Source organism: Argentina anserina, chromosome 6 (assembly GCF_933775445.1).
Source record: "Argentina anserina chromosome 6, drPotAnse1.1, whole genome shotgun sequence".
Lineage (NCBI taxonomy): Eukaryota > Viridiplantae > Streptophyta > Magnoliopsida > Rosales > Rosaceae > Argentina > Argentina anserina.
Window position 1 is genome coordinate 33,461,946 of NC_065877.1, and position 24,425 is coordinate 33,486,370.

At 36.4% G+C, this 24,425-nt stretch overlaps 3 protein-coding genes across 6 annotated transcripts; all 3 read right to left on the reverse strand.

Annotated features, from left to right (window-relative positions):
- Positions 1-115: 115 nt before the first annotated feature.
- On the reverse strand, positions 116-2,052 carry LOC126799375 (protein trichome birefringence-like 19). Its single transcript, XM_050526574.1, has 2 exons — positions 1,320-2,052; positions 116-1,175 (listed from the first exon to the last, which is right to left on the reverse strand). The coding sequence occupies exons 1-2, from the start codon at positions 1,827-1,829 to the stop codon at positions 393-395; spliced, it is 1,293 nt and encodes a 430-aa protein (XP_050382531.1). The 5' UTR covers positions 1,830-2,052; the 3' UTR covers positions 116-392.
- Positions 2,053-6,367: 4,315 nt separating this feature from the next.
- On the reverse strand, positions 6,368-10,042 carry LOC126798058 (protein trichome birefringence-like 19). Its single transcript, XM_050524883.1, has 2 exons — positions 9,463-10,042; positions 6,368-7,313 (listed from the first exon to the last, which is right to left on the reverse strand). The coding sequence occupies exons 1-2, from the start codon at positions 9,967-9,969 to the stop codon at positions 6,498-6,500; spliced, it is 1,323 nt and encodes a 440-aa protein (XP_050380840.1). The 5' UTR covers positions 9,970-10,042; the 3' UTR covers positions 6,368-6,497.
- A 9,512-nt stretch (positions 10,043-19,554) lies between these two features.
- Positions 19,555-24,205, reverse strand: LOC126799367 (BRCT domain-containing protein At4g02110). Of its 4 annotated transcripts, XM_050526565.1 has the most exons (9): positions 24,140-24,205; positions 23,892-24,055; positions 23,666-23,799; positions 23,240-23,423; positions 22,342-22,485; positions 22,042-22,185; positions 21,071-21,589; positions 20,661-20,837; positions 19,555-20,228 (listed from the first exon to the last, which is right to left on the reverse strand). In XM_050526565.1, exons 2-9 carry the CDS (start codon positions 24,042-24,044, stop codon positions 20,043-20,045), a joined length of 1,641 nt encoding a protein of 546 aa, XP_050382522.1. In that variant the 5' UTR covers positions 24,045-24,055; positions 24,140-24,205; the 3' UTR covers positions 19,555-20,042. The 4 variants fall into 4 exon arrangements, with proteins under 4 accessions (XP_050382522.1, XP_050382521.1, XP_050382523.1 ...); XM_050526564.1 differs by having other exon boundaries at positions 23,892-24,197; XM_050526566.1 differs by lacking the exon at positions 22,042-22,185 and having other exon boundaries at positions 23,892-24,197.
- Between the last annotated feature and the right edge of the window lie 220 nt (positions 24,206-24,425).

The following is a 24,425-nucleotide window of genomic DNA, read 5'->3' on the forward strand; positions in this document are numbered from 1 at the left end:
TGCCTTCTAAACTTGAACATGAAGCATCTGTAACTTATTATATATGTTTATCCATATCACTCGAAGTCTGGAGCAAATTTCTGTCGGCTGAAGTATATTGAGACCAAAGTGAATGAACAGCGCGATTTCGTTGCTTCAGTCAGATGTTTACACTTATTATAACTTAGCAGAAGACAAAACCCTTTTAATAAAAATAAGCTAGCTAGTATCCAGCAAAAACACAATCATATTTGTGCTGGTGCCCTGTCTTTTTCTCTACAAGATATGCTTACATAATTTTGATTCATCTGGTATAACTCACCAGTCAACTCCTGTTCATATTTCTACATTGAGCTATTCAGTTCAAATAAAAGAATAGCAATTGGTAATGCAGAAAATGTATATTTATACATTCAAGTTGAACCCTGCTCTATCTTCAACATATGCAGTAAAAACTCGTTCCATGTATCAATAGGGCCAGGCAAGCACCAGTGAACACAGTCCGCATAAGTCGTATTCCTATGCGCTGAGGCTCCATAGAAATTCGGGTGTCCATCAGGTCTGAGCAGCATTGCTCTAGTTGTATCCATCAATCTAAAGTCGAGACCTTTCTGCTTAGCTTGGATTTGTGCTGCTTTGAACTCCTCTGTTTGAGCCATATACATGTCCAAGGCATAGTATTCTAACTTAATTTCCTCTTTGCTAAAAGGCTTTGTCCTCCCACAACTCCCTCCAGCATTCCAATCCCCATTTTCAAAGTGTGCCGGGGAGAAAGTCCTCAAGAATGTCACACCCTTATAGTTTTCGAGGCTCTGGAGCGTCCTAAACACAGTCCTGAAGGCCTTCCTGTATCCATAACTCTCTGGCATTATTGTCATGTTGTCCCGGTTGCACCAGTGACACCCAATACTTACATTATTTTCATAAAAGAGCAGCGGCCGTAAGAACCATTGCCCTGCTGAGAAGATCACATAGTCGAAATTTTCGACCTGACTTATCCACGCTTCATCTGGCTCGTCTAGGTCGAGCTTCATGAGGCTGTCCGCCGAATGCACATTAGGGTCTGCATCACTATATTTGACCAAATAAGGAGCCCAGAGAACTACCATAGTAAAATTGTAATCAGTGTAGACATAATGCTTGAAGTAATCTGTGTTATTTGAGTACTGATCAGAAAGATCCTCAGGATAAGTCACCTGAAAAATGAATACTCAAACTCAATATTATGCTACTTAATGGGACACAAAACTTGACCAGATCACAACTGAAAGATAGCATACAAGTATGTTAGAGCAACAATTATATTGGAAATGAAAGGCTATCATGTATGGAATGCTTACATTGGCCAAGATGCACAACAGTGACTGCATTTGGTTCCTTCCCACAGAGTCCCCAATAAAAGCCAGTGACTTCCCTCTAAAGATCTCCAAGAACTCAGCTGCATCAAACAAAGGTAACTCACAACCATCAGGCTTCCACCTCCACTTCATGAACTCGGAATCCGATCTCCCAAGCTTCATGCAGTTCTGATTAGGAATGATCAGGTTGCAAGTCTCATTTGTGTAGTAAGCAGGTCCATCAGGGTAGGGAACCCAGTTCCCACTAAATATATGGCATTTCCCATCCTCTTTCTCTTCTATGCTTTCCAAACCTGCAGAAGTACTACTAGTGTTGGTTGTTGATGAGGATGGTGTTTGAGATGGCAAAGGTGCAGTAGTTGAGCTCTTGTTCAAGTAGAGAGGAATTGAAGTGAGAACAATTAAGGTAAGAGCCAGAAGGATAACGTTTTTGTAGATGTTGTAGGGTTGTGTGTATTTCACATTGGGGAGATCAATGGCATGAAACTTCATGGTTCAGAGAAACAATGTGGACTGTTGCAGGAAAGATTGGAGTGATGGAAAATATATATATCAGATATTAAGCAAATATAGCAATCACATATTTTGAAAGCCACTCGTTTGGCCATATTTACCAACCTCATCATGATGCAACTTTATTTTTCGACAAGTTTCATAAATGAATTGAAACTTGGACAAAAAAAACAGAAGCCCACCTCTGGTATCCATTATTTTTGGTGGTGCATTCCTCTGCATAATCAATAAGCAATTATAAAGGGATAATACCCTTTAAAAACAAAAGCCATGTGCATCCAAATTGTATTACTATGATTATTAGCAACTTTTACAGCAATAATTTCCACTAAGTTTTTCCAGCAATAATTGAGTCTCTATGTATAGTTTTGAGTTTTGACTCACTCATTTCTCAGGTTTTGTGTGACAGAAGTGATTGGAACATGATGAGACCAGGTCAATTAGTAATACTGGAGTGGCTTAAGAGGGAAGATAGAAATGATTGTAAAGTAGAGAAAAGGCTCCAAGCTGGGTTCATGCCCATCACACATTTCATATTTGTCTACATGCTAATGGAGTGTCATGTATGAATCTGGACAAACTAGTCATGGGAGTGCCACCAATATTACCTTTCTCTATATGCCTGTGGACTTTACTCTATCATCTGGGGACATAAATATAGGTAGTGGGAATAACAGTAGTGCATGTAGTTTTCACCTTTCACTGAAGGGAAATATTAAAGCTTTTTTTGTCCCTACCAGAAAGAAATTTGGCGGTGACTTGAATGCTGAAGACATATGCCTATAAGGATTCCACTTATTTCAGTGATGGGCATCAATACCATTATGCTGTAGTTGCTATCACAATTACTACACCAGCAGCTAGCAGGTATAACTTCTTGGTGGCAACTTCTCTCTCAAATAATGTCTTTGATAATGTAAGTTTTAAATTGGAACCCTTTGACAGTTAACAAATGTGCAAATGAGTCTTGATTTAGAGATAAATTTTGAAATATAATTCAGAGATTGAAAAGTTCTAATCATGCCATTAATCATAATATGGTATAGAATGTTAAAAGAGTTTACAGAATTAATTGCTACAGATCCCTCATAATTAAACACAGATACAAGTGCGTACTCCATTTTTTACATAAGTTTTTTCATTTAGTAGAACACGTACATATACCGACGATATACTCGGGTGAAGGACTATGTACGGGATCAAAATGCTATAAATATGTCGGCAAGTTTCCAGCAAGATAAAAAGTATTTAGAGAATAGAACTTCATTAGCAAATAATATAGCATTATTAAGTTCGGCACCCAAACAAAATCTATCTGTACAAAGAAGTACAAACTACTGCAATCAATCATATATAAAAAATTACAAACTAGTGTGACCAATAATTGCCTTATATATACAATTGAGATTGAATATGCCAAAACACACAATTATGTATAAATGACTCTCATAGTATCATTTGCCACCAGCCCCAGTAAGACCACATGTTGATCTTCTAACTTAGAGCTGGCAATGCAAAGTAGTCACTACTCAGTACTCAACTACTCACTAGGAGAATAATATATGTAAAAATGTACATATTCTTTCAAAAGATCAAGTACTTTACAGTAGACGGTATAACAACGATGTTTGAACATATATTCACCTAATCACCCTGCATGCAACTGATGCAAGCATCGATCTATGAGATCGTGTCTCCAATGTCAAAGTCGAGACAATCTCTAAAGAGAGCCTGAGTATCACAGTATAGCTCTTCGATCAATGCAGTGATGCAAAATGTAGTTCCAGTCCTGAAATTAGTCCATTATCGATTCAAAATGTAAAGCTAGGTACGTCGACAGAGATACTTACAGGATGGATAAATGGTTATGCGAAACCGGAAAACTTACATCTTTCCATGCCTTGGCTTTCCTTCCACAACTCAGATCATGCGTGTTCTAGAATGTTTAAATTTCCATCGGAGCCGTAAAAACATGAACTTCTCTTGCCAGTTGACACTTGTGATTTGCAGAAGCCGAAAACCGAAGCTGTAAACATCATACTAATTCATAGAATAAAAACATCTTCTTACATATTTAGAGGAACATATATAACCTCATTTTTTGCAACCATTATAGAAGTAGGGGTGGACTTTTAGACACCGAACAACCGAAAACCGATTAAAACCGTACCGAACCGATATTGAGAAATTGAAACCGAACAAAACCGATTTATCGGTTCTAGTTTTAACATTAAATTGAATAGTTCGATTTTTGGTTTGCGGTTTCGTTCATGTACAAACCAATCAAACCGAACCGAATCTAGTAATAAGTGTACATCATGTTTTTATTGATTAAGAGTTATATACGATATACATGATTTTACATGATTACGGTCTCAAAATGTCTAACTTAATTATTCACAGTCTTTAACTCATTAAATATTACATTTTGGTTAATACTCTATCGTAACTTTGTTGATTTTATTTATTTTTTCTAATTTATCACAATCTAGTTTACTTATTTACTAATTTGAAGTACTGAACTTATATCTTAGAACTTTATTTTTATTTTAACTTTTGTTTTAAGTCAAGTGTGAAAAATTATTACAAATGATAGGTTATGTAATCGAAACCAAACTGAACCGAATCAAATTATAAATTAACCGAAACCGTGATTAATAGATATTTTTTCTGTTTTGGTTTTGAGAAATACAAAACCGAGACTTCGGTTTTGATTTTCAGTTAGTGCTCTTAAACCGAACCGAGTTCATATAGGGATGAAACATATATAGCCCCACAATGGAACCGTTGTTCATTATGAAGCTCCATCCGAGCTATTGTTTGGCATATATATATATATATATATATATATATACAGTCTATGTCCAGAGTGAAGCTTCATTTTAGAATTTCAGAGTGAAGTTCCAATTTTGGCACACTTTTCGGTCAAATGTTTTCAGCATAAGCGATTCAATATTTAGGTATGTTATTCAAGATCATCTCTACAAAATTTCATTTAATTCAGACATCGTTAATGTATTGAAATTAGATTAAATCAATGAATGAATTAAAATTGTTCAACGTGAACCGTTCGTGTAAATCTCAATTTTGAAAGCTCAAATCATTGTCAAATTGGATGAAATTTTATAGAGATGATTTTGAATAACATATCTAAATATTGAATCGCTTATGGTGAAAATATTTAATTGAAAAGTGTGCCAAAAGTGGAACTTCACTCTGAAATTTCAGAGTGAAGCTTCATTTACTCATATCAGCGTTTTTCTTCCTTTTCTTGGTGCAATATCCCAAAACTCTAACTAGGAAGCACATGCATGGTGCAGTGTTGCACTAAGAGTAGCCTCATTTTGAAACTTGACTCTTTAAAAACGTGGTTTGAAGTTAATCGAAAGTCCATTCCTTAATGTACCAGTTACTTCCTGTCGTGTTTGCAATTTTTCTCGGCTGCCCTAAAACAGCATGCACCCAATTTTCACCAGTGCCGACTTGTAAGACATTGTAGCCAGGAAGCCCCATCTCTCCAGCATTAAAATTTTCACCCTGATAGCCCTCACAGCATCAAAATCAATCAACTTGACCTGATTGTGCAATAACTCACCACACAAGTGTTCTTTTGCTTTGTCATTGAGATTCACAAGAGTCCAACCAATGGATACAATTGTCAGTAATCAGCTTACTATTTCACACTTGGCTTAATTTGCTTGTATAAATCTAAACGCAGTTCAGTTACTATACCACCACAGGTCACAGATGCTGTGAGTAACATAGGTCAATGCTTTCGATAGCTCAGTTTCGGCATCCCTTGTTCCGCAACAGGTATCACCTGTTCCAAATGTTGCAACATGGCAAACCATCCGACAAAGCAATCTTCGAGATAATTAAAGATGCGAACACGGGCGATCGAATCAACTGACGACGATCAATATTCGCTTCTTCTATACCTTTAACGTGATCACGACTCTATACAAATAGTACATTGTTTCTTTCCAACGGTATCTTCCAAACTTCAAATTTCAATTTCTTGATACACTGACGGATAGGATGATATATATGATGATCGTCTGAGAGAATAAGGTGACATTGTGCAAGCAATATGCCACTGAGGGTAGTCATCAACCTGTTCAATGCAGCAAATACTTCATCATTAATGGTACTAATACTTAACTTTGAATCGGGACGATCGGAGAGACAGAGCTTGCAGCCGACGACGTCTGCGTCCGGAACTAGGGATCAAGAAACCCTTGGCTAGGTAACGGTTAGATTGTTAGTGTGGAAATGTGGGGAGAGTTTATTGAGCTTGTATTTTCTTCTTCAAAGGCGAACCGGTCCAGACAGTGTAGGCCCACGGTGAAGTGGGTTTACCTAGCCCGTCACTGTTTTGTCTAGCCCACTTAAGATGGAGTATTTCGGCTGCAGTACACAAGGATTTTCCGATATGGTACGGAGTTTGGTTACCTCGCTTAATTTTGAGTCTTCGAGCTAAAATCTACTTTGGTACATAAACTAAAATACTTCCAACAGTTTTCATATCATATTTATTTAATAGCCACTAATTACATCGTAAATAGACTCTCAATCAACACCAAAAGAAAGCTTGATTACATTTGAATAAAATTAAGCAAAATGAGGAATCAAAGAAGCCACCTTGGATCAATGCAATCTTCTGTCTCTCGAATGCCGCTTCTCCTCAGCTGATCTGATACCCTCCGTCTTCAACATCTCAAGCAAGAAATCACTCCAAGTGTCAATAGGTCCTGGCAAGCACCAATGCACACAGTCATTATACAAAGTGACTTTTTCTTCTGGCCAATGCCCATATCTACTGGGATGACCATCTGGCCTTAGTAACATGGCTTGTGTTGTGTCCAATAACCTATATTTCAACCCCTTCTTTCTCCCTTCCTTCTCAGCAACCCTGTACTCCTCTAATTGTATCATGTAAAACTCCAAACTGACACCCTCTAATTGGGTCTCATTGCTCCTAAACGGCTTCGTTCTCACACAATCTCCTCCTGCGTTCCAGTTCCCATTCTCAAAATGTGATGGTGCAAAGGTCCTGAGATAGGTTATACCCGTGTAATTCTTCAAGCTGTTGATGGCCTTGAAAGCCGTCTTAAACGCCTTTCTGTAGCCGTAGTACATTCCGACGTCAGGGACATTGTCTAGGAGGCAATAGTGACAACCTGAGATTTTGTTATTTTCATGGAACACCATGGATCGCATGAACCAATGCCCTGCCGAAATAATGAGGTAATCAAACTCTTCAACTTGGCTTGTCCATGCCTCATCAAATTCGTCGAGGTATAGACCGAAGATGCCAGTGTTGGTTGGACCATGAATGTCTTCTTCTTTGGATTTGATCAAATGTGGCGTCCAATATGAGGCCATCGTGAAGTTGTAGGATGTGTATTTCCAGCGTTTGAATTTCTCATCCTTTGTGTACGAAACATCTATTGGATATTCCACCTGAGAAAAATAAACAATTACTAATCAGAAGAGATATTCATAAATTGTTCACGTACGTACAATAAAAATGATCAAAGAATGCAAATGTGTGATTCAGTATTCAGTTCTTAACACTGTTCTACTATATGTTGCAACTTGCGACCAACAATCCCAGCTACAAATACATGATAGACTACTCCCTTGTCCCTACTTCGATAGCCAAAACCTGTCTTCTTAGAGATGCTGAACAGCTGAAGGGTACAATCACATCTGCATGCTACAGAAATGGTAGGTCCAGAACACCATGTGGATGATAAACATATAATTTGCGATCAGTGAACATGCACAAGGTTTCAGATAACTAATCTCTGATTAATAATAGAGTATAAAAATACAGCACAACAAGACACAAGGGAACATGCCAGAGCTGGAAGAGAGACGAGTTCAGCCAAACACAGCTCCATCTGTTTAGATCAAGACAGTTGTCTTGACTATTGACACTTATCTCTGTGTTATTCATTTATTCCATCGAATATATGTCAAGAGGTCCCGAATGTCCCTTAGGTTTATCTGATTTGTTCTATACGATCTCATCAAAAGCCATCAGCTCTATAGCTCGATATTTTAAACCAACTATATATATATATATATACACACACACACACACACACACACACTTCGTTTATATCACGAAAGTTTAGGGTTTCGGATCTCACTCTTAATGAATTTGGGATATAAACGTTAAGGGCACGTAGTTGATTTTGTTGTTAGATTAAATAACTAGCTGGCCTGTTTAAGTGAGATTTTATGACCATTTTTTGGTGTGTATTTCAATCTGAAGGGTGTGAAAAGAAATTAAGGACTAGAGAGGGTTTCATACATGTGTAGGGAAAGACATACTCATTTGGATAAGAGGGGGTGGCAAAGATTCCTAGATATATTTTACTTAATTAGATTGATAATAAAAAAGTAGTGAGGACTGCGTATTTTTACCTAATCTTCAGCAAGCTTCAACTATACATAAAGGTTTAGGTCAACTAATCTTGAGTGCAGATCTAAATCTCACGGCATGGGACAAAACTAACTATCAAGATCGAATCCAAAACTTTAATTAACCTCTTTAGTTTCTTTTTTTTTTTGGGTAAAGAAAACTTTAATCTTTAATCTTCTTTATACACTTACTTTCTGTTGTTGATCAATAATTAACAATCCATGTTCATGGTCCACAAAGGTTATTATCAGAACAATCTAGACTATACTAACAGAAAAATATGAGATCAAGTCTTATGTTTGATTGAAAATAATATAGAAATAATAAATATTATTATTATTGGGGGAAAAAAATAGTCGCAAAACTCAACAACATCAAGCATCAAATCAATAATTGCATCCATAATTCATTCTCACAAAACTATTATATCACGTACGTAATTACCATAAGAGCATCTTAATTATAATTCTTTTGTGTTGTCGCTAGAAACAAGATTCTACGAAATTTACATATAGGTCGATCCAATAAAGGACCACGCTCGAGATAAGCTAACCACCATTTATACTAACTTTTAGGGTCACATATGCATCAAAAAAGATTGGTCACATATCGGCTTATCATCAGTTTCACTACAAATATGCATAATCATGTACTCATAAGAGCCTACATGCTGAACAGTGGAGAGGTCGATAAAATATGGTGTTAGATAATGGTTATTTTCTTGACATAATTACACGAAGTACTCATTAGCTCTGAATTATAGCATCCATGCCATTATTAATAACAATTCCAATTTAGGGTGGTGTTATTGACGCACCCTATTTTGTTATTCACACACCCTACTAATGATTTAAGCCAATAAAAACAAGCAAAAGTAGTAGAGTGCATTAAAAGAGTAATAAAAAATGTATAAGGTGTGTTAATAACAATTCCAATATATATATATATATATATAAAGTAGTCGTCTTTATTAGTTACGTAAATAACCGATCTCTATGACGATAAGCACTTAAAATCCACAGTTATGTGTGTACATCGTGAATTTCACTTCCATGCATATAATTATTTTTTGTTTTTGAAGAAAAATCCATGCATATAATTATTAGGGAGGGAGATTATCGCGGCATATAGAAGTTTATTACAGAGTCATATGAAATGGTCAAAGTAATACGTACGTACCCTAGAAAGAAGGCATATCAGAGACTGCATTTGATTTCTACCCACAGAATCTCCGACGAAGGCCAACGACTTTCCTCTGAGCAATTCAAGGAACTGAGCCGGGTTGAAAACGGGCAGGTCACACCCGTCGGGCTTCCATTTCCATTTCATGAACTCTGAGTCTGGTCTTCCATATTTCTGGCAGTTTTGATGCTCGTGAATCGCCCAACATGTCGTGTTCGTGTAATAAGGAGCCTCTGGATTTGGAATCCATTCTCCACTGAATATGTCACACTTAAGATTATTGGTTATAGTTGGCAACTTCTCATGAACTTCCTCATCAAAAGATGGAGAAGATGGTGGGTTTGGAATAGTTTTACTAAGGAATAGAGAGCTGCTACGATAATAGAATGGAATTATTGTAAGAAGAAGTAGGGCAAAGACTAGAAGCGCAATCTTTCTTGGAGTCTTTAGTATAAGTGTCTGGCATTTCCCAGAGTGAAGCTCATGATCATGGTAGTGCTTCATTGAACAACAGAAGAGAGAAAGAGAGAGAAAGAGAAAGGGAGAAATGTAATAATCTAAAGGCCTTGGGAAGAGAGACTACGTATGCTGAAAAGAAAAGGGTGTAGGAAAATTTCAAAGAGGGTGTTTGGTTAGTTAGTGATTACTATTTCTTTATTTATTTTTAAATATATATTTTTCTATTAATATGGGCTGTGGATGGGAATGAAAATGATGCTACTCCTAACCAGATCTGTTGATCAACTATGTGAGCCTTTTTCATTTGGAGTATGTGACCAAGCACGTTTCGAAAGAATCATCGATCGTGAATTCGAGATAAATAGAAAAGAACCTTATAAAAAGAAATCTCATCATGAGGCTCGTATAGTCCTATCTAGGCCGCTACACATCTTTAAGAATCCTCTTAAATATTATATAAGATTTTATTTGGTTATTTCAGACGTGTTTGTTTGGATATATATATATATATATATATATATATATATATATATAGTCTTTATCCAGAGTGAAGCTTCACTCTGAAATTACAGAGTGAAGTTTCAATTTTGACACATTTTTCGGTCAATTTTTTTCACCATAAGCGATTCAATATTTAGGTATGTTATTCAAGATCATCCATACAAAATTTCATCTAATTCGGACATCGTTTGAGCTTTCAAATTAGATTAAATCAATGAATGAATTAAAACTGTTCAACGTGAACCGTTCGTGTAAATCTCAATTTTGAAAGCTCAAATGATGTCCGAATTAGATGAAATTTTGTAAGGATGATCTTGAATAACATACCTAAATATTGAATCGCTTATGGTGAAAAAAATTGACCGAAAAGTGTGTCAAAATTGAAACTTCACTCTATAATTTTCAGAGTGAAGCTTCACTCTGCATAGGGATATATATATATATATATAAGTTCAAAGTTTCATGTGATCGATATGAAAATTTAGATCGAGCTAATTCAATAATCCAAATTGATCAAGAAGTACATGTTCGTGTATGATATGAAATTTATTTGCAAGTTTCAAATTATCATGGATCGAACTGTTTTGAACAGTCCAAGGCAAAGTGAGTATATGTTGATGAGGGTGATGAGGCTTGTTCTTTCAGCATCATTGGAAAAGTCTGATAATTTTGCATGGGAATTACTTGGCGTCTAGGACGCACACTTGTTAACGTTAAGAATTAGTCGACCAACGGAACCCCATTCACAAATAGATAGTTCTCAAGGCATGCTTGAATTATTTGGTCTAATCAAGCATCGACCAAGAGAGAAAATTATGGCATGATATTTCATGTTTACTCAACTTTTATTTCATTTTTGAGACAGATTCTCTTCTGTTAGTTGGGCGTCATTTCTCATAGTCTCATACTTCCTTTCGAGGTTGTGTGTACGATGACATTAGCTTTAATCTTCACCAAAGTTCAAGGTTATTACTTTTCTTATGCTTATAGTACGTCAAACCAATTTAGGGCTCATCATATAGCTAATTATGCTCGTTTTAGTTTTTAGAAGTTTGGCATGGAGTTCTGTTCCTCCCCCTTTTGTTACTAATAATTGATCATATATATATATATATCTGTATATTCTCTTATTGATTAATTAGTGAAAGCAGTGATCGACCAGAGAACTACAATATATTGTCCATAATTTTTTTTCACGATATTCGATTTTTGACATGCACATCGATCTGTAAATTTATTTCATATTCTTATTTATCATATTGGGAGACGCCTCCTCTACTGCTGGGAATTCTATTGTTCTTTCTTGCTATATACGTATTCAAATGTGATTACAGATATTCACGCATGGTAACTTGGTAAGAAATTTTCTGCAACAAAATGTTGGCACTTGCATGCTCTTCAGCTCTTGAGTTCGACTATTACATCAGTTATTGATAACTTATCTATATTTTGCAATAATGGAGAAAATAATCGATTCAATTGAATGATTGAATGGGCAAACAATTAGAATTCATTAACAACCCATCAGGTGCATGCTTTACGTACCCAAAATACAAAAGAGACGCGTTCAATTTGTCTACACCTATGACCTATCATCAGTTGGTATCCCATTGCTATCTTATACTTCAGCCCCCTCTACAAATTTAAATTATTGATGCTATAGTGCATGGCGCTTAACTAAGCTTATAATTAAATTAGAATTTCTAACCACCGTGATATCTACTTCCGCCAGCACTCTATCAACAGATGGTGTGGGCCGTGTGGCTCCGCTCCACCATTCAATGGAGTCATCATCAAACTATTACAATCCTAATTATAATCATAGAGGTTATGAAATTATCGATCTTTTAAGCTCTTAAGTCAAGCTTAAAAATCATATATATATATATATATATATATGTGTGTGTGTGTGTGTGTGTGTGAATAGACCTGCTGTATCATTCACATATATAAATCTTATGGTTCTTCTTTTCGTTTCTCTAAGTTGAGTAAGTTATATACCCTCTAATTAAGTTGGTTGCTAGTAGCAAGCTTGACTTGGTTTAAAAAACGACTAGTGGGTGGAATTGATGGCAAATGTATGTTTATTTTTGCAAGGTTGGTCGTTAGCTAAGCTATGAGCTAGCTAGAAGTATGTATATATGTGTGTGTAATAATGTTTGTGTGTGTCACGTATATATATGCCAAGAGAGAAGCTAAGCCGGACGACCTTATTCCATTGAATCGTTCAAGTGATCGAGGAGCTCCTTGCATGTCGTCCAGCTAGTGAAACTAATGAATGCAATACAGTCAGGTCAGCTAACTAGACAATACGTCCTTATAAACAGAGGGTTTTTTTCTTCAAAGAAATGGTATGTAGTAATAAATTTATGTACCCTTATTTAGCCTTTATCTTATTTGAGCATCAGTCGTGGTTTCGATCATTAGCCTATATTACACTTCTCAGTTCTTTACTCGTTTTACATGCTGTTGAAAGATTTGATAGAATTCTTAATTAGACGAGGATCAGATTATCAGAAACATTGGCGGACAAACTTCCAAAGACCGACTTATGTTTCAGTATTTTCCGATAATAGACTGTAAAGACACTCGTATGTGAGATGATAACTAGACGGCTAGACGTGCATATAGAAGTTTCAATTCGATCATATGCATGCATAGATGGAATTCGTTAAAAACTGCTGCATCAAGAACAAAGATGGAAAAGAGAAAGAATGGAACTAAACTAGCTACTTGAGACTTGTATATATACTGGGCTCAGAGTGTTTTGTTAGTTTTCTAGTGAAAAACATTAGTTGTTCCTTGTTGGATCAATACATCATCACACGCCTAAACCAATATTTAGTGGGTTTTTCAAATTGAAATGCTATTGCAAGTTTCCAACACGATATTTGCGAATATACCCAAATCCCAGCCCATCAAGATGGTAATCAAGAAGAGAAGAGAAACTCACAGAGTCCCAGCATTCTTAATGGCTTATTGTAATCCTTTTGTTTTTGGTTCAATATTCCCATGTCTAGTCGCTCCTACTTTTTTTTAATATTTATTTAATAAAGTACAAAGCAAGAGATCAAGACCAAAACTTTAAGAAAACTCAAAAGAAAAAAGAAAAAGAAAGTAGATAATCCTATTATGAAAACCGATAATTCAGAAATCCTAAGTAATCAGCTTGTAAGAACTTAACGAGCATACTAGGGAGGCTATCATACCAAGCAAAAGAGTCATTGGTGAGGCTTAAATTGGTCATTCTGTCAGCTACCACATTTCATTCTCTGAATATATGACTACATCAAAAAGACATCTGGCGGACTTTAGATAGACAGTTGTGACAACAGACTCTTAAGTTCCACGGAGGAGAGAAATATTTGGAAGAAAAACATGTCACCACTCACAGAGTCACTTTCCAACCCTAAGTAGAACCAACCTCTAGCAATAACAATTTTCAATTGCCAAAATCACAACACAAAGCTCATAATAAAAAGAAGAATTTCAACCAAGTGATTGACAAAAACCCCCTAAAAAAACCACGTGAAGAATCCCGAAAAACACCCCCACATGCTGCTGGACCTGGGTTAACTTTAGCCAATCCGTCAGTGTTAATTTTAACCCAAGGATAAATTGGTGTCTGCCATAAAACATGTTGTATTTTTGGAGCCTTACAGCGGTTGGGAACAACACCCAGAGAGGCCAATAAACGGTCATCAAGAACACTTTTAAAGTGACTAGGAGCATAATGGCTAATTTGACGAATCCAAGTCAAAATTGAGCAACACAACTTAGAGCAAAGAGGGCGACGATTGTCAAACCTTAGTCTATTTCGAACCTTCCATAACGCCATTAAGGTAAACATGTCTGCCACTAGCCACATATTATAAAGTTGAGAGGAGAAAAGTTTTCGACAATAGCTTACCCAAAAATCTATCAAAGAGGCAGAACTAGAAAAAGAAGTGTCAAACTGAACAGTCAGCCACCTCCAGACATGTTGAGAAAAAATGACAATGTAAAAATAAATGCAAAGAAGTCTCAACAGAGCAATAACAAAGCTGATAGATTGACACCACATGAATTCCACATATTTGCAGCCTATCATCAGTAGGTAGCCGCTCTTACGTCGTAACGGAACTTTACATAAAGAATGAAACAAAAGTGTCCATATAAAATATCAAATCCAAGAGAGATAAAAACAAAATCTCCGGATTATGGTTTATAAAACTATATTACGATTCACACAATTTGCAAGTTGATGTGCATGGGACATATGTATATTGATCAATACACATAACACGTTTACCTAATTCTAATGGGAAGTTAATGGCTAGGTTGACCATCTCATTACTTGTACAGCGACATCCACCGTTGGATGATATCAATATTTCCGTGGAGGAAACAAACTCGTTCATATCTGCACTTGAAGTAGTCGATTATTTTCCAAATGGAAATTGCCCAGATTACCAGCATTATTCTAGGAAAGTGATTTTGGCAGTTTTGGGTTTTGAGGCAGATAGGTAGATGCATGGCTACCTTGTAGTTTAGAAATTGGATATCTACAACTCTACGAGGACTTTGTGTGTTCGTGGCTGCATACCTATCTCAGAAGTTGGAGAGTTGAGAAGTTGAGGTTGTATGGTTCAATGACTTCAATCTGTCTCAGTGAGCCTTAATTAGGTCAAATATTCCCACCATGATTTAAGCATAGACGTACACCACGTAATAGATGGATGATTATTGATACGATTCATCATTTTCCTTGTGCTCCTTGATTACTTAGGATGGAAATGGAAGGGATTATATAGCCCGTACAAAAAGTAATTAATTGATTACAATCGATCAAATATGAAATGCATGTGCTGAATGTCGACTATTATATATATATAATATATATGTTTTTTGTTGAGTTTTAATGTAAAGTTTTGCTTTTGTACGTTCATATTCCGTAACGATTTTAATTATGAAATGTATTTACTTAATTTCTTGAAATGAAGATGAATGAACTGAAAATAAATCCTTGAAAGAAAGCTTCCAGCATTCTTATATTTTTCAATACTGTACGTACCCCTCAGTTATATGATCTTACTTTTTAATGAATATACCAGAAACAACATGATTTTATGTATATTTTACCAAAAAAAAAAAGGAGAGAAACAAACTCGTAAACTTGTAGTTAGGAAAATTTCTTTTCATTATCATTCCACGTACTTGTTAATTATCAATATGTTAAAATTGAAACATACTTTCTGCATTAGCGAATACAATTATATAACAAGAAAATAACAATTTCATACTAATTTAACCCTCTAATTACCAATTTCAATGACAAATTTTAAAATGTGACAATTTCAACATAAGATAAATTAATATTTTCTAAATTAGTACAAAAATCATAGTTTTAAGACTATTTTAACCTAATTTATCTAAACACTCATTTATAGACAAAGTTTAAAATGTGACCATTTCAACATAAGGTAAACTAATATTTTCCCAATTAATACAAAAATCATAGTTTTAAGACTATATTACCCTTATCTATCTAATCACTCATTTATAGAGAAAAGTTGACGAAAAATGACACTTTGCCGGACTTCGGCCACCAGTCACCGGAAAAATTTACTGACACTTAGTTGCCTCCTAATAACAAATTACTGACACCCAGTAATCCCCTAATAACAAATTACTGACACTCATTAACCCCTAATAATAAATTACTGACGTCCAGAAATTCTCTAATAACAAATTATTGACACCTAGTAACCCCCAACTACGGTATATTACTAATGTCTAATCTCAAATTACTCCAAACAATGAATTACTAACTCCCAATAACGTTCAATAATAAATTACTGACCATCAGTAATGTCTAATATAAATTACTGACACACAATAATGTCTAATATTAAACATGTTATTAATTCTAAAAATCAATAACACTATCCCTCAATGAAAAAACAAAGATCACCAAACAACATATCAATATGTGAATTTCTTTTTACAGATTCAAACAGATCTAATTATCATCATTGTAATCTTCTCAAAAAAAAAATATCACCATTGTAACCAAAAAGGAAAGAAACAAAAAAAAAGAGACGCCAACTCGCCTAATGGGCTCAATGCATGTGGACGTCGTTGCTGCAGAGATATAGATATGAGGGAGTCGGTGTTGAGACTTGAAGCTTCTCGTTGGAGCCGACTTCAACTCCTCGATGCTTTCTCTTTTCTGGTTGTGAAGAAGGTGATGCCGGAGATGGGAAGAAAATCGGGTGGAGCCGTGGACGTAGTAAGGGACATCACCAACTGTCAAGGTGGCTCACCTAAATGATGGGCGCTATGTACCGGCACACATTCCCACATTGAAGGAAGAGCCATGCACATTCCCCAATGCACCTATAAATAGGCTGTCTAAACCACCTAAAAGAGGTAACGTATTCCTAAGTTCTTAACTCTCGAATTTATTCTGTACTGAATCCTAATTTAAGCTTCAGAAGGTCAAAGGTTGGCGCATCGCTGACTCTTTGACTTTGACTTGTGTTGTGTACAAGTCCCACTGAGCTGACACATCAAAATATAAGGCTACGAGAATTTTAATCCCCCGGATTTGGTTCCCGTAACAGCGAGAATGGAGAAGTAGGAGATCCGAGTGTTGCAGAGCTTTAGCGGCGGTGAAGGGGATTGGTACACCTTGGAGTAGATCGGAAGTCGAAAGTGGCGACCAACATTAGATCTCGCCGAGCTCTTCTTCCTGTTCTTTGCTTTTTTGGAGACGGGACTTAAGATCTTGACTTCTTAAGGCGTCTTCTTCTTTGTGGCATCGCCGCATCGACGTCTAATAATTGGAAGAGTCGGCTTCATATGAGAGAGAGAGAGAGAATACTGACAATTAGAAATGGCCTTTGGATATGGCAGAGAATCAAGTGGCTCTTAATTGTAGTCCAGTCAGACCTGCCCAGATTATAGTCGACTCAAGCAGAAATTTGTTAATACATACATGACGAGAAAGTAGACGTAATGAGAAGGACGGATTCATTCTCCTATTTTCCTTGATTAACAAAATTCAAGAATAAGAGCAAAAATCCTACCGGGCCGGTAGGATTGGCCAAAATCAATTTTGCATAATTGCACTTAATTAATTGGTACCTAAAAGTCTAAAAGTCTAAAACCCTAGTTTATAATTCTTATTCAACCCTACGTACGTATATACTTGTATATACCACCCAGAAGGCCGGTGGTCACTACTTTGCAAGAAGTAAAGGGTTTACAAGGCTCAAATGTATTACGTGGTAAGTGTGCCTTCCAAGGCTAGTACTATAAACGCTTACATTGTGACCTCTAACCGTCGACTTGATCATTCATATCATCTTTCTCACTTTCTTCTCTTCCAACCCCCTTCTATCTCCATACTGATGTCTCTCTTCTACTCCTATCTGTGAATCTCACGAACCCTTTCCTTTAAATCTGCGGTTTCAAGGTCACTGTCATTCAAACTTACTCCCTCACCGTTTGCTGTGTTCTTTTGTTCAGTGATAGCTAGCATTGGGTTTGGTCTCATACATATCTTCATTTCTGTGAATCTGCAGGTTTAGTTAGTGCATAAATGGTGATGATGGGATTGGATAGGTTGGTGGGGAACTTGAAGTCCAAGTTCAGGTCCTTGAAGATGAAGAAACCACCTGCGGATTATAACAAGATCGAAAAGAGCGATAGCATGAGAGTCGAAATAAGGAGCAGGAAGGCCAGAAAGCTCATTGAGAAGACTCTGAAAGTTGCAGACTCTCCTAGGACAAAAACTTCCGCTTTGTGATTTTTTTTTCTAGTGATCGAAATCAAAACAAGACTAGCCAGCTAACTTTTAGCAGCTAATGCCTTCTCCTGTTTTGGATGAGTTACCCTTGTGCAATATAAAAATAAAGGTAATTAAGGTCCTTAAGGATGATTTACTCATTTACAGGATGGTCTCTTTTTGTTTTAGCCATCGATCTTGATCCTTTCTTATCTTTCTGTGTTCAGTCATAGCCATACACATACGTGAAATTGTCATTATCATGAATACAAGGTGTAAAATTTTCCTCCATTGTACTCTTTAGATAGAATGAAAATTCCATTGTACTCTTAGATAGGTTATTTTCATTACGTACCTTGTTTGTATACAAGTTCATGTAAGCAACCTCATTAGTAAAAATATTATCCTTCAAAGCCGGGGAAGGTCCTTTATAACACCAGATAGAATATGACAACTCATTTGTAATTCAAATCAAAATCAAAAGGGTTTGTTTTTACCTTTTCATGACGAACCTTTCATTTTTGTTCGATTCAAATATCAAAAGGTAAATGATATTTGTTTCAATTTTTGTAATGTTGATCTCTAAATGATTGATTTAGAAAATAGAAGGTTTGAATTATGAAATTCAAATGCATAAAATTGAATAAAAGAAGACAGTTTCAAATGGATCTTTCCCAAAAGCATCGAAATGTGTTAATGAATGCAAATTAACAGAGAGATGCAACTACATAAGTATGATGACTCTTTATCATGGAAATGTGCGAGTGGGCATATATAAGAAGCAGGAAGATCAACAAGAATGTTAAACAAATCCCATGTTATATGCTTCAACACAAATAATGTAACACCCCCAAACCCGTATGCACATGTAATATTTCAATTCGAAACACGACTAATTCTGGGTTTAATCACTTTATAATTTCATTTTTCATATTAAGCAAGTGTTTACGATCAACATGGCCGCAACAAGGGAAGAAGTTGTGGAATGGGAATGAGGATATAATACTAAGGACAAAGGAAGTTGGCTACTCTTGCTGGGGAATTTGTTTGCACATGATTGAAGGTATTGAAGGTGGACACCATGGCCATGTACATTTCTGAGGCTTTACATTATTATTTCCATAAAAGCAACTCCATATTCTGTTCCATTACAAATAAGGCCAAGGTTGTCCATATAATGTGTACCAAAAGGTTCCAGAAAGAGGATGGTCTTTCTTTTTTCTTTTTCCTTTTCTTCTTTCCTATATGAATGTGACTCATAAAAGTGACGGAACCTACCTTCCACAGATAAATATGAAGCCATGAGCCTGTATAAAAGTGATAATGGAACAGGAGTGATGTAGGCCAGAAAAAATATGTAGAAGAAATGAGTGAAAGAAACCACTCTAAAATCTTAATCCATTTTATTGCAATCATGAATCAGACATTGAAAAGCTAAAGTTATTTGTATGTTACACTTCTCTTGTGAAGGGATGTGAAATGGCTAAGATGATGAAAGAGTATAACCAACAAATGAACTATACACAAACCAAACTCTTCCACTTCACTATCTAGGTTTAAAGCAAGTAGGGTTCTGGTTCAACTTCACCAGTCATGGTGTGCGATACATAAACTGGACAACCAAAGTATATTTAGCCTTTTAGAGCATTCCTTGATTAAATATTTTGGTTTCAACTCAAGTTGGAGAAATACTACTTTGTAAAGATATCGACTAAGGAATGGTAGAGCTACAAGAGCAGCATTCACTACCAGATGGGGAATGCTTTATCCGTCAGAAGCACAACATCAGTAAATATGACAGTATATTATATAGGTTGAGGTAATATTGATAATTGTCTAGGATTCATCAGTATCGATGATAGCTGCTGCGGTATAGACTTCGAAGATCTTTGCAGAAAATGCATGTCCATGTATCTGAAGGAGGGTCCTGGCAGTAGGCATGGATGCGCCGAATTCGGCAGACATTACAACTGACAAGCAGCTCTTCAGGTTCCAAAGAATGACACTCAGCACAAACATTTACTGATGCAGACTGTTTAACACCGGAAGAAAACAAAAGAAGAACAATTAGCAACAAGACAACCAAATCTGTAACAAATTTTAGTTGTACAAGGGCAAGAGTGAACGCTACAATTATTTCAGATATTCTAAGCCCCTAGAGAAGGTAGTGCTAAAAACCTTGAAGAGCAACAATTGTGTTAACAGAAGTACTTAAATTTTGTTCAGTACTTCAATTAAAGGGCATAATATACTAGCACCTTTTGTGTTACATCTCTGTTAAACTATTTAAAGATCTAGTATATGTTTTACCAACATAATCTAAGTAAGGAGTCATGAAGCAGAGGTTAGATTTGTTTTGTTTACAGACAAATGTTAAGATATACAAAGAGCAGTTTTAAAAACATATCAACACCCGGAATTTTAATACCCAATTTACAGGCACCGTAAAGGAGTTTAGTCATACCTGAGCAGCAAAATTAGATGTTCCCTGGTCAATAAGAAATGAAATGTCTACTTTTGGGGCAGATGGAATGGTTTGAGAAAATATATTCTGATCACTAGTGATGGCATCATCAACCTTGGTAATGGCTGTAAAAGGAGCTTTGCATAAAGGGCATGTTGAAATCTTTCTCCTCGAACTCTGCATATACCATTACTGATTCATGAATAAGGGAACCCCAGAATTATAACGTTAAGAAAAAAACAAAAACAAAAACAACAAAATATTAATTACATCTAAGAACAAAAAGGCTGATAAACCTAAATTTGTATTCGGAATGAACCTTTGGTTTTAGTTAATCACGGATCTGACTATATGAAGACTTGAACACCTAACAATTATACACTATGAAAAGAGAAAAGAATAGAATATACCAGTTGATCAGCCCAATTTTCAATACAAGGATAACAGTATCGATGACCACATGGCAAAATTCCTCTGGTAGTACTGAACTCTGTCCAGCATATAACACATGAAAAGTCCTGCAAAGGACCTTTGGTGGCTTGATCACTTTCCGACCCGATTTCCAATTTCTCTGCATCAAGGCACCCATTTTGTGGAGTTGTCTCTGGAGCAATTGATCTATTCACAACAGATATATTGGGATCCTTGGAAGTAGATAAGTGATTACCACCAACTTCACCACCTTTATATCCAGTGTCTAAATCGTCATTAGAATCATCAGAAAGGATTGTGACCCTGTCGTCATGGATACTTTGAACTCCAGTAGGATGGCATTCACGATCAGAGTCTGAGTCTGAGAGTACTGATCTTGCAGAGCCAATGTTCTTTTTCACAAGCCTCCTTTTTTTACGTGGAATTTCAGCCGCCATGCTCATTCCAATGTCCCTGGGAATATTTCTCTCAGCTCTAACTGAATGCCCGCAAGACTCCTGGATTGTCATGGGAAAATTTATGTTAAGATGGCAAAAAGGATATTGGTTACTCTAGAATTTCATGGTCACTTGATTATAGAGCCATCAGGCTTTATAATATGCTACAAAGATAACAGTACTATAGTCTTCTTTTGTATGGTAACCTACACCGATAATACAGAAGCTAGGTTACAACTCAACTCCAATGAAAGTGGACAAGAAAAGACCCCGATAGCCAAAAGGTGCATGTAGAAGTAATAAGAAGCGAAAACAGTAAGACATGTCCAAAAGAGGACTCAAATATATATTTTCCATGACTTCCAAAGTCAGGCTTCCAAAAGAGGACTCCATGACTGGATATCAAAATAATGATCAAAACATCATTTTAACTTTTTATTTTATTTTGACAAATAACATCATTGTTTTCAAACCACAGGGAAAAATGCTAATAGGTATAGTTGAGTTCCTACCTTCATTCTGAGTGCTCTGGATAAAGGAGGATCTTCAAAACAGTTTCTTCTTCTAAATTGTAGCTCTTTTATAGAGTTTGTTTTTACATCTTTCGTTTGACGCTTCTGGGAACTATTATTTTCTTTAAATTCAGGATACGAGTTCTACAGCAAAATAACATAGAAAAGTAGGTGAAATCTTTCAGAGCCAAAAACGAAAATAGAATTGCAAACATCATGTCAACTTTTCTTTTATCAAAAACAACATTGTTACCTAATCCACAGGGATACAAATTCCAATATGTATAGTTGAGTTCCTACCTCCATTCTGAGTGATCTGGATAAAGGAGGATCTTCAAAACAGTCCATGCTACTAGATTGTAGCTCTTTCTTTGAATTTGTTTTCACAGAGTTATTCTGTCGCTTCTGGGAACTATTGTTTTGTTTGAATTCAGCAAATGAATTCTAGAGTATATTAACATGGAAAAGTAGAAATCAGTCAGAGGCAAACTAGTCTTCCAAATGCATAAGCAAATTGCATCGGCAAAGAGATTTATAATAACTTCACATTGACTTACAAGCAAGGTTGCGGAACCAGATCTAGATATGAAGAACCTTACATTACAAAGAACAATGAAAAACTCTACAGTTAAAAGGTACTTTATGGAGATTTGAAAAAAAAAACAAAACAAAACATATGACAATAAGAAATTTAAGTTAAATAACTGTTATCTCTATCAAAAACTAATTTAGCAGAACCTTGTGTCTGGGAATGTAAAGCAGACTGTGAGTTGGAAAATAGAAAACCAATGTCCAAAAAATCATTTAAATAGAGGCAAGTTATCAGGATTCTTCCATACCAATCCTCACTACCCATATCTTATTCCCCTTATGGCCTTATATAAGATGAAACCAATATATAGGAAAACCGGAAAGAAGAAAGATGGAGCATTATATAACCTAGTGAAACTATTAATTTACCTAACATACAAAATCAGTGCAATCATCAATCAAAGATCTTCAGTTATATATGCACTCATACTGAATCCAGTTGATTACAGTCCCAATTAGAGATAGAAATTCCCTTGTTATGCACATATGACGGGTAAATTTTAGATCTTTGGTTCCATTTTCAAAATATAGCATATACTTTTAATCTATTCATAGAATATGAATGAAAGATAAAAGAGAAAGACAAAAGCAGTTCTGCTAGAGGTACCTCATTCAGCAGACGTGAATCAGTTAAAACACCCTGCCAGGAAGATCGACACCCCAGATCGATGATATCTTCAGAGTTTCCAAAAACACGGGGTTCATCAGCAGCCGCTTTCCCTTTCTTCGCTGAGGATCCTGGTTTAGTGACAAGCGGAGCTTTCATGCATAAGGGTCCCACTTCCTCTCCACTGCCAAGAATTCAATTCCAAAGTAGCATAAAATTACACAAACATTTTCAACACAGACAAGTAATCTGATGGTACTTGTATCATAACGCCTTAAAGTCTTAAACCACACATTTCTAACGAAAATAACATGGAACTGAAGCTCAGTATCAACAATTTTTTTGTGCAATTTTTAAAGAAAGCAATCAATTTTACTCTGGCACAATATTCTGTAACAAAGCGGAAATTAAGCGACTTAGCGATACCTTTGCAGCGTATAGAGTTGCTCAGGAACTCTCTTCCCATGCTTAACGCAGTCCTCAATCCAGCGGTGGTTAACGATTATGAGCCTGAACCGTTTCGCCATTTCGTATTTCTTCCCTTCAAATTTCCTGCACACCTAGTCACCGAATCCAAAACCATATCCATCAGTACAAAACGCAATCACACAACCTATTCATCGCAGAAAATTGGGGTTATGGAAACACTAACCAAATGAGTGAAGGCGTTGGCGGACGACAATTTACCGATGTAGTTGGCACCGGCATGAGTCATGAGCTCGATCAGATCCACCAGCTCAGATCCGCGGTACCCGCTGACGGTGGCGACCACCGTCTCCATGCCTGGAATCGGATCCGACGCCATAGTGGAGCCCTCTGACGAAATCAATTTGAAATTTCGGAATGGGGAAAAATCAAGCGGAAGAATGAGGGTGAAACCCTAAGGGTCTGTAATCATACCTGGACCGAATACTGAAGAATCTGAATCGAGTGGAGCTCAATTAGGGTTTTGGAGAGAGAGAGAGAGAGAGAGAGAGAGAGAGAGAGAGAGAGAGAGAGAGAGAGAGAGAGAGAGAGAGAGAAAAGAGAGGTAGTGAAGAAGGCGTTGGGTGGTTCTCAGCCGTAAAATTGGAAATGCCCGCGAAATTGAAATAGCTTCGAAATTTTTCACCACGCAGAAGGCGCGCTTAATTATACAAGGGAATCTGGGCCTATAGTACCTGGACCCAGGCCCATTTATCAGGAG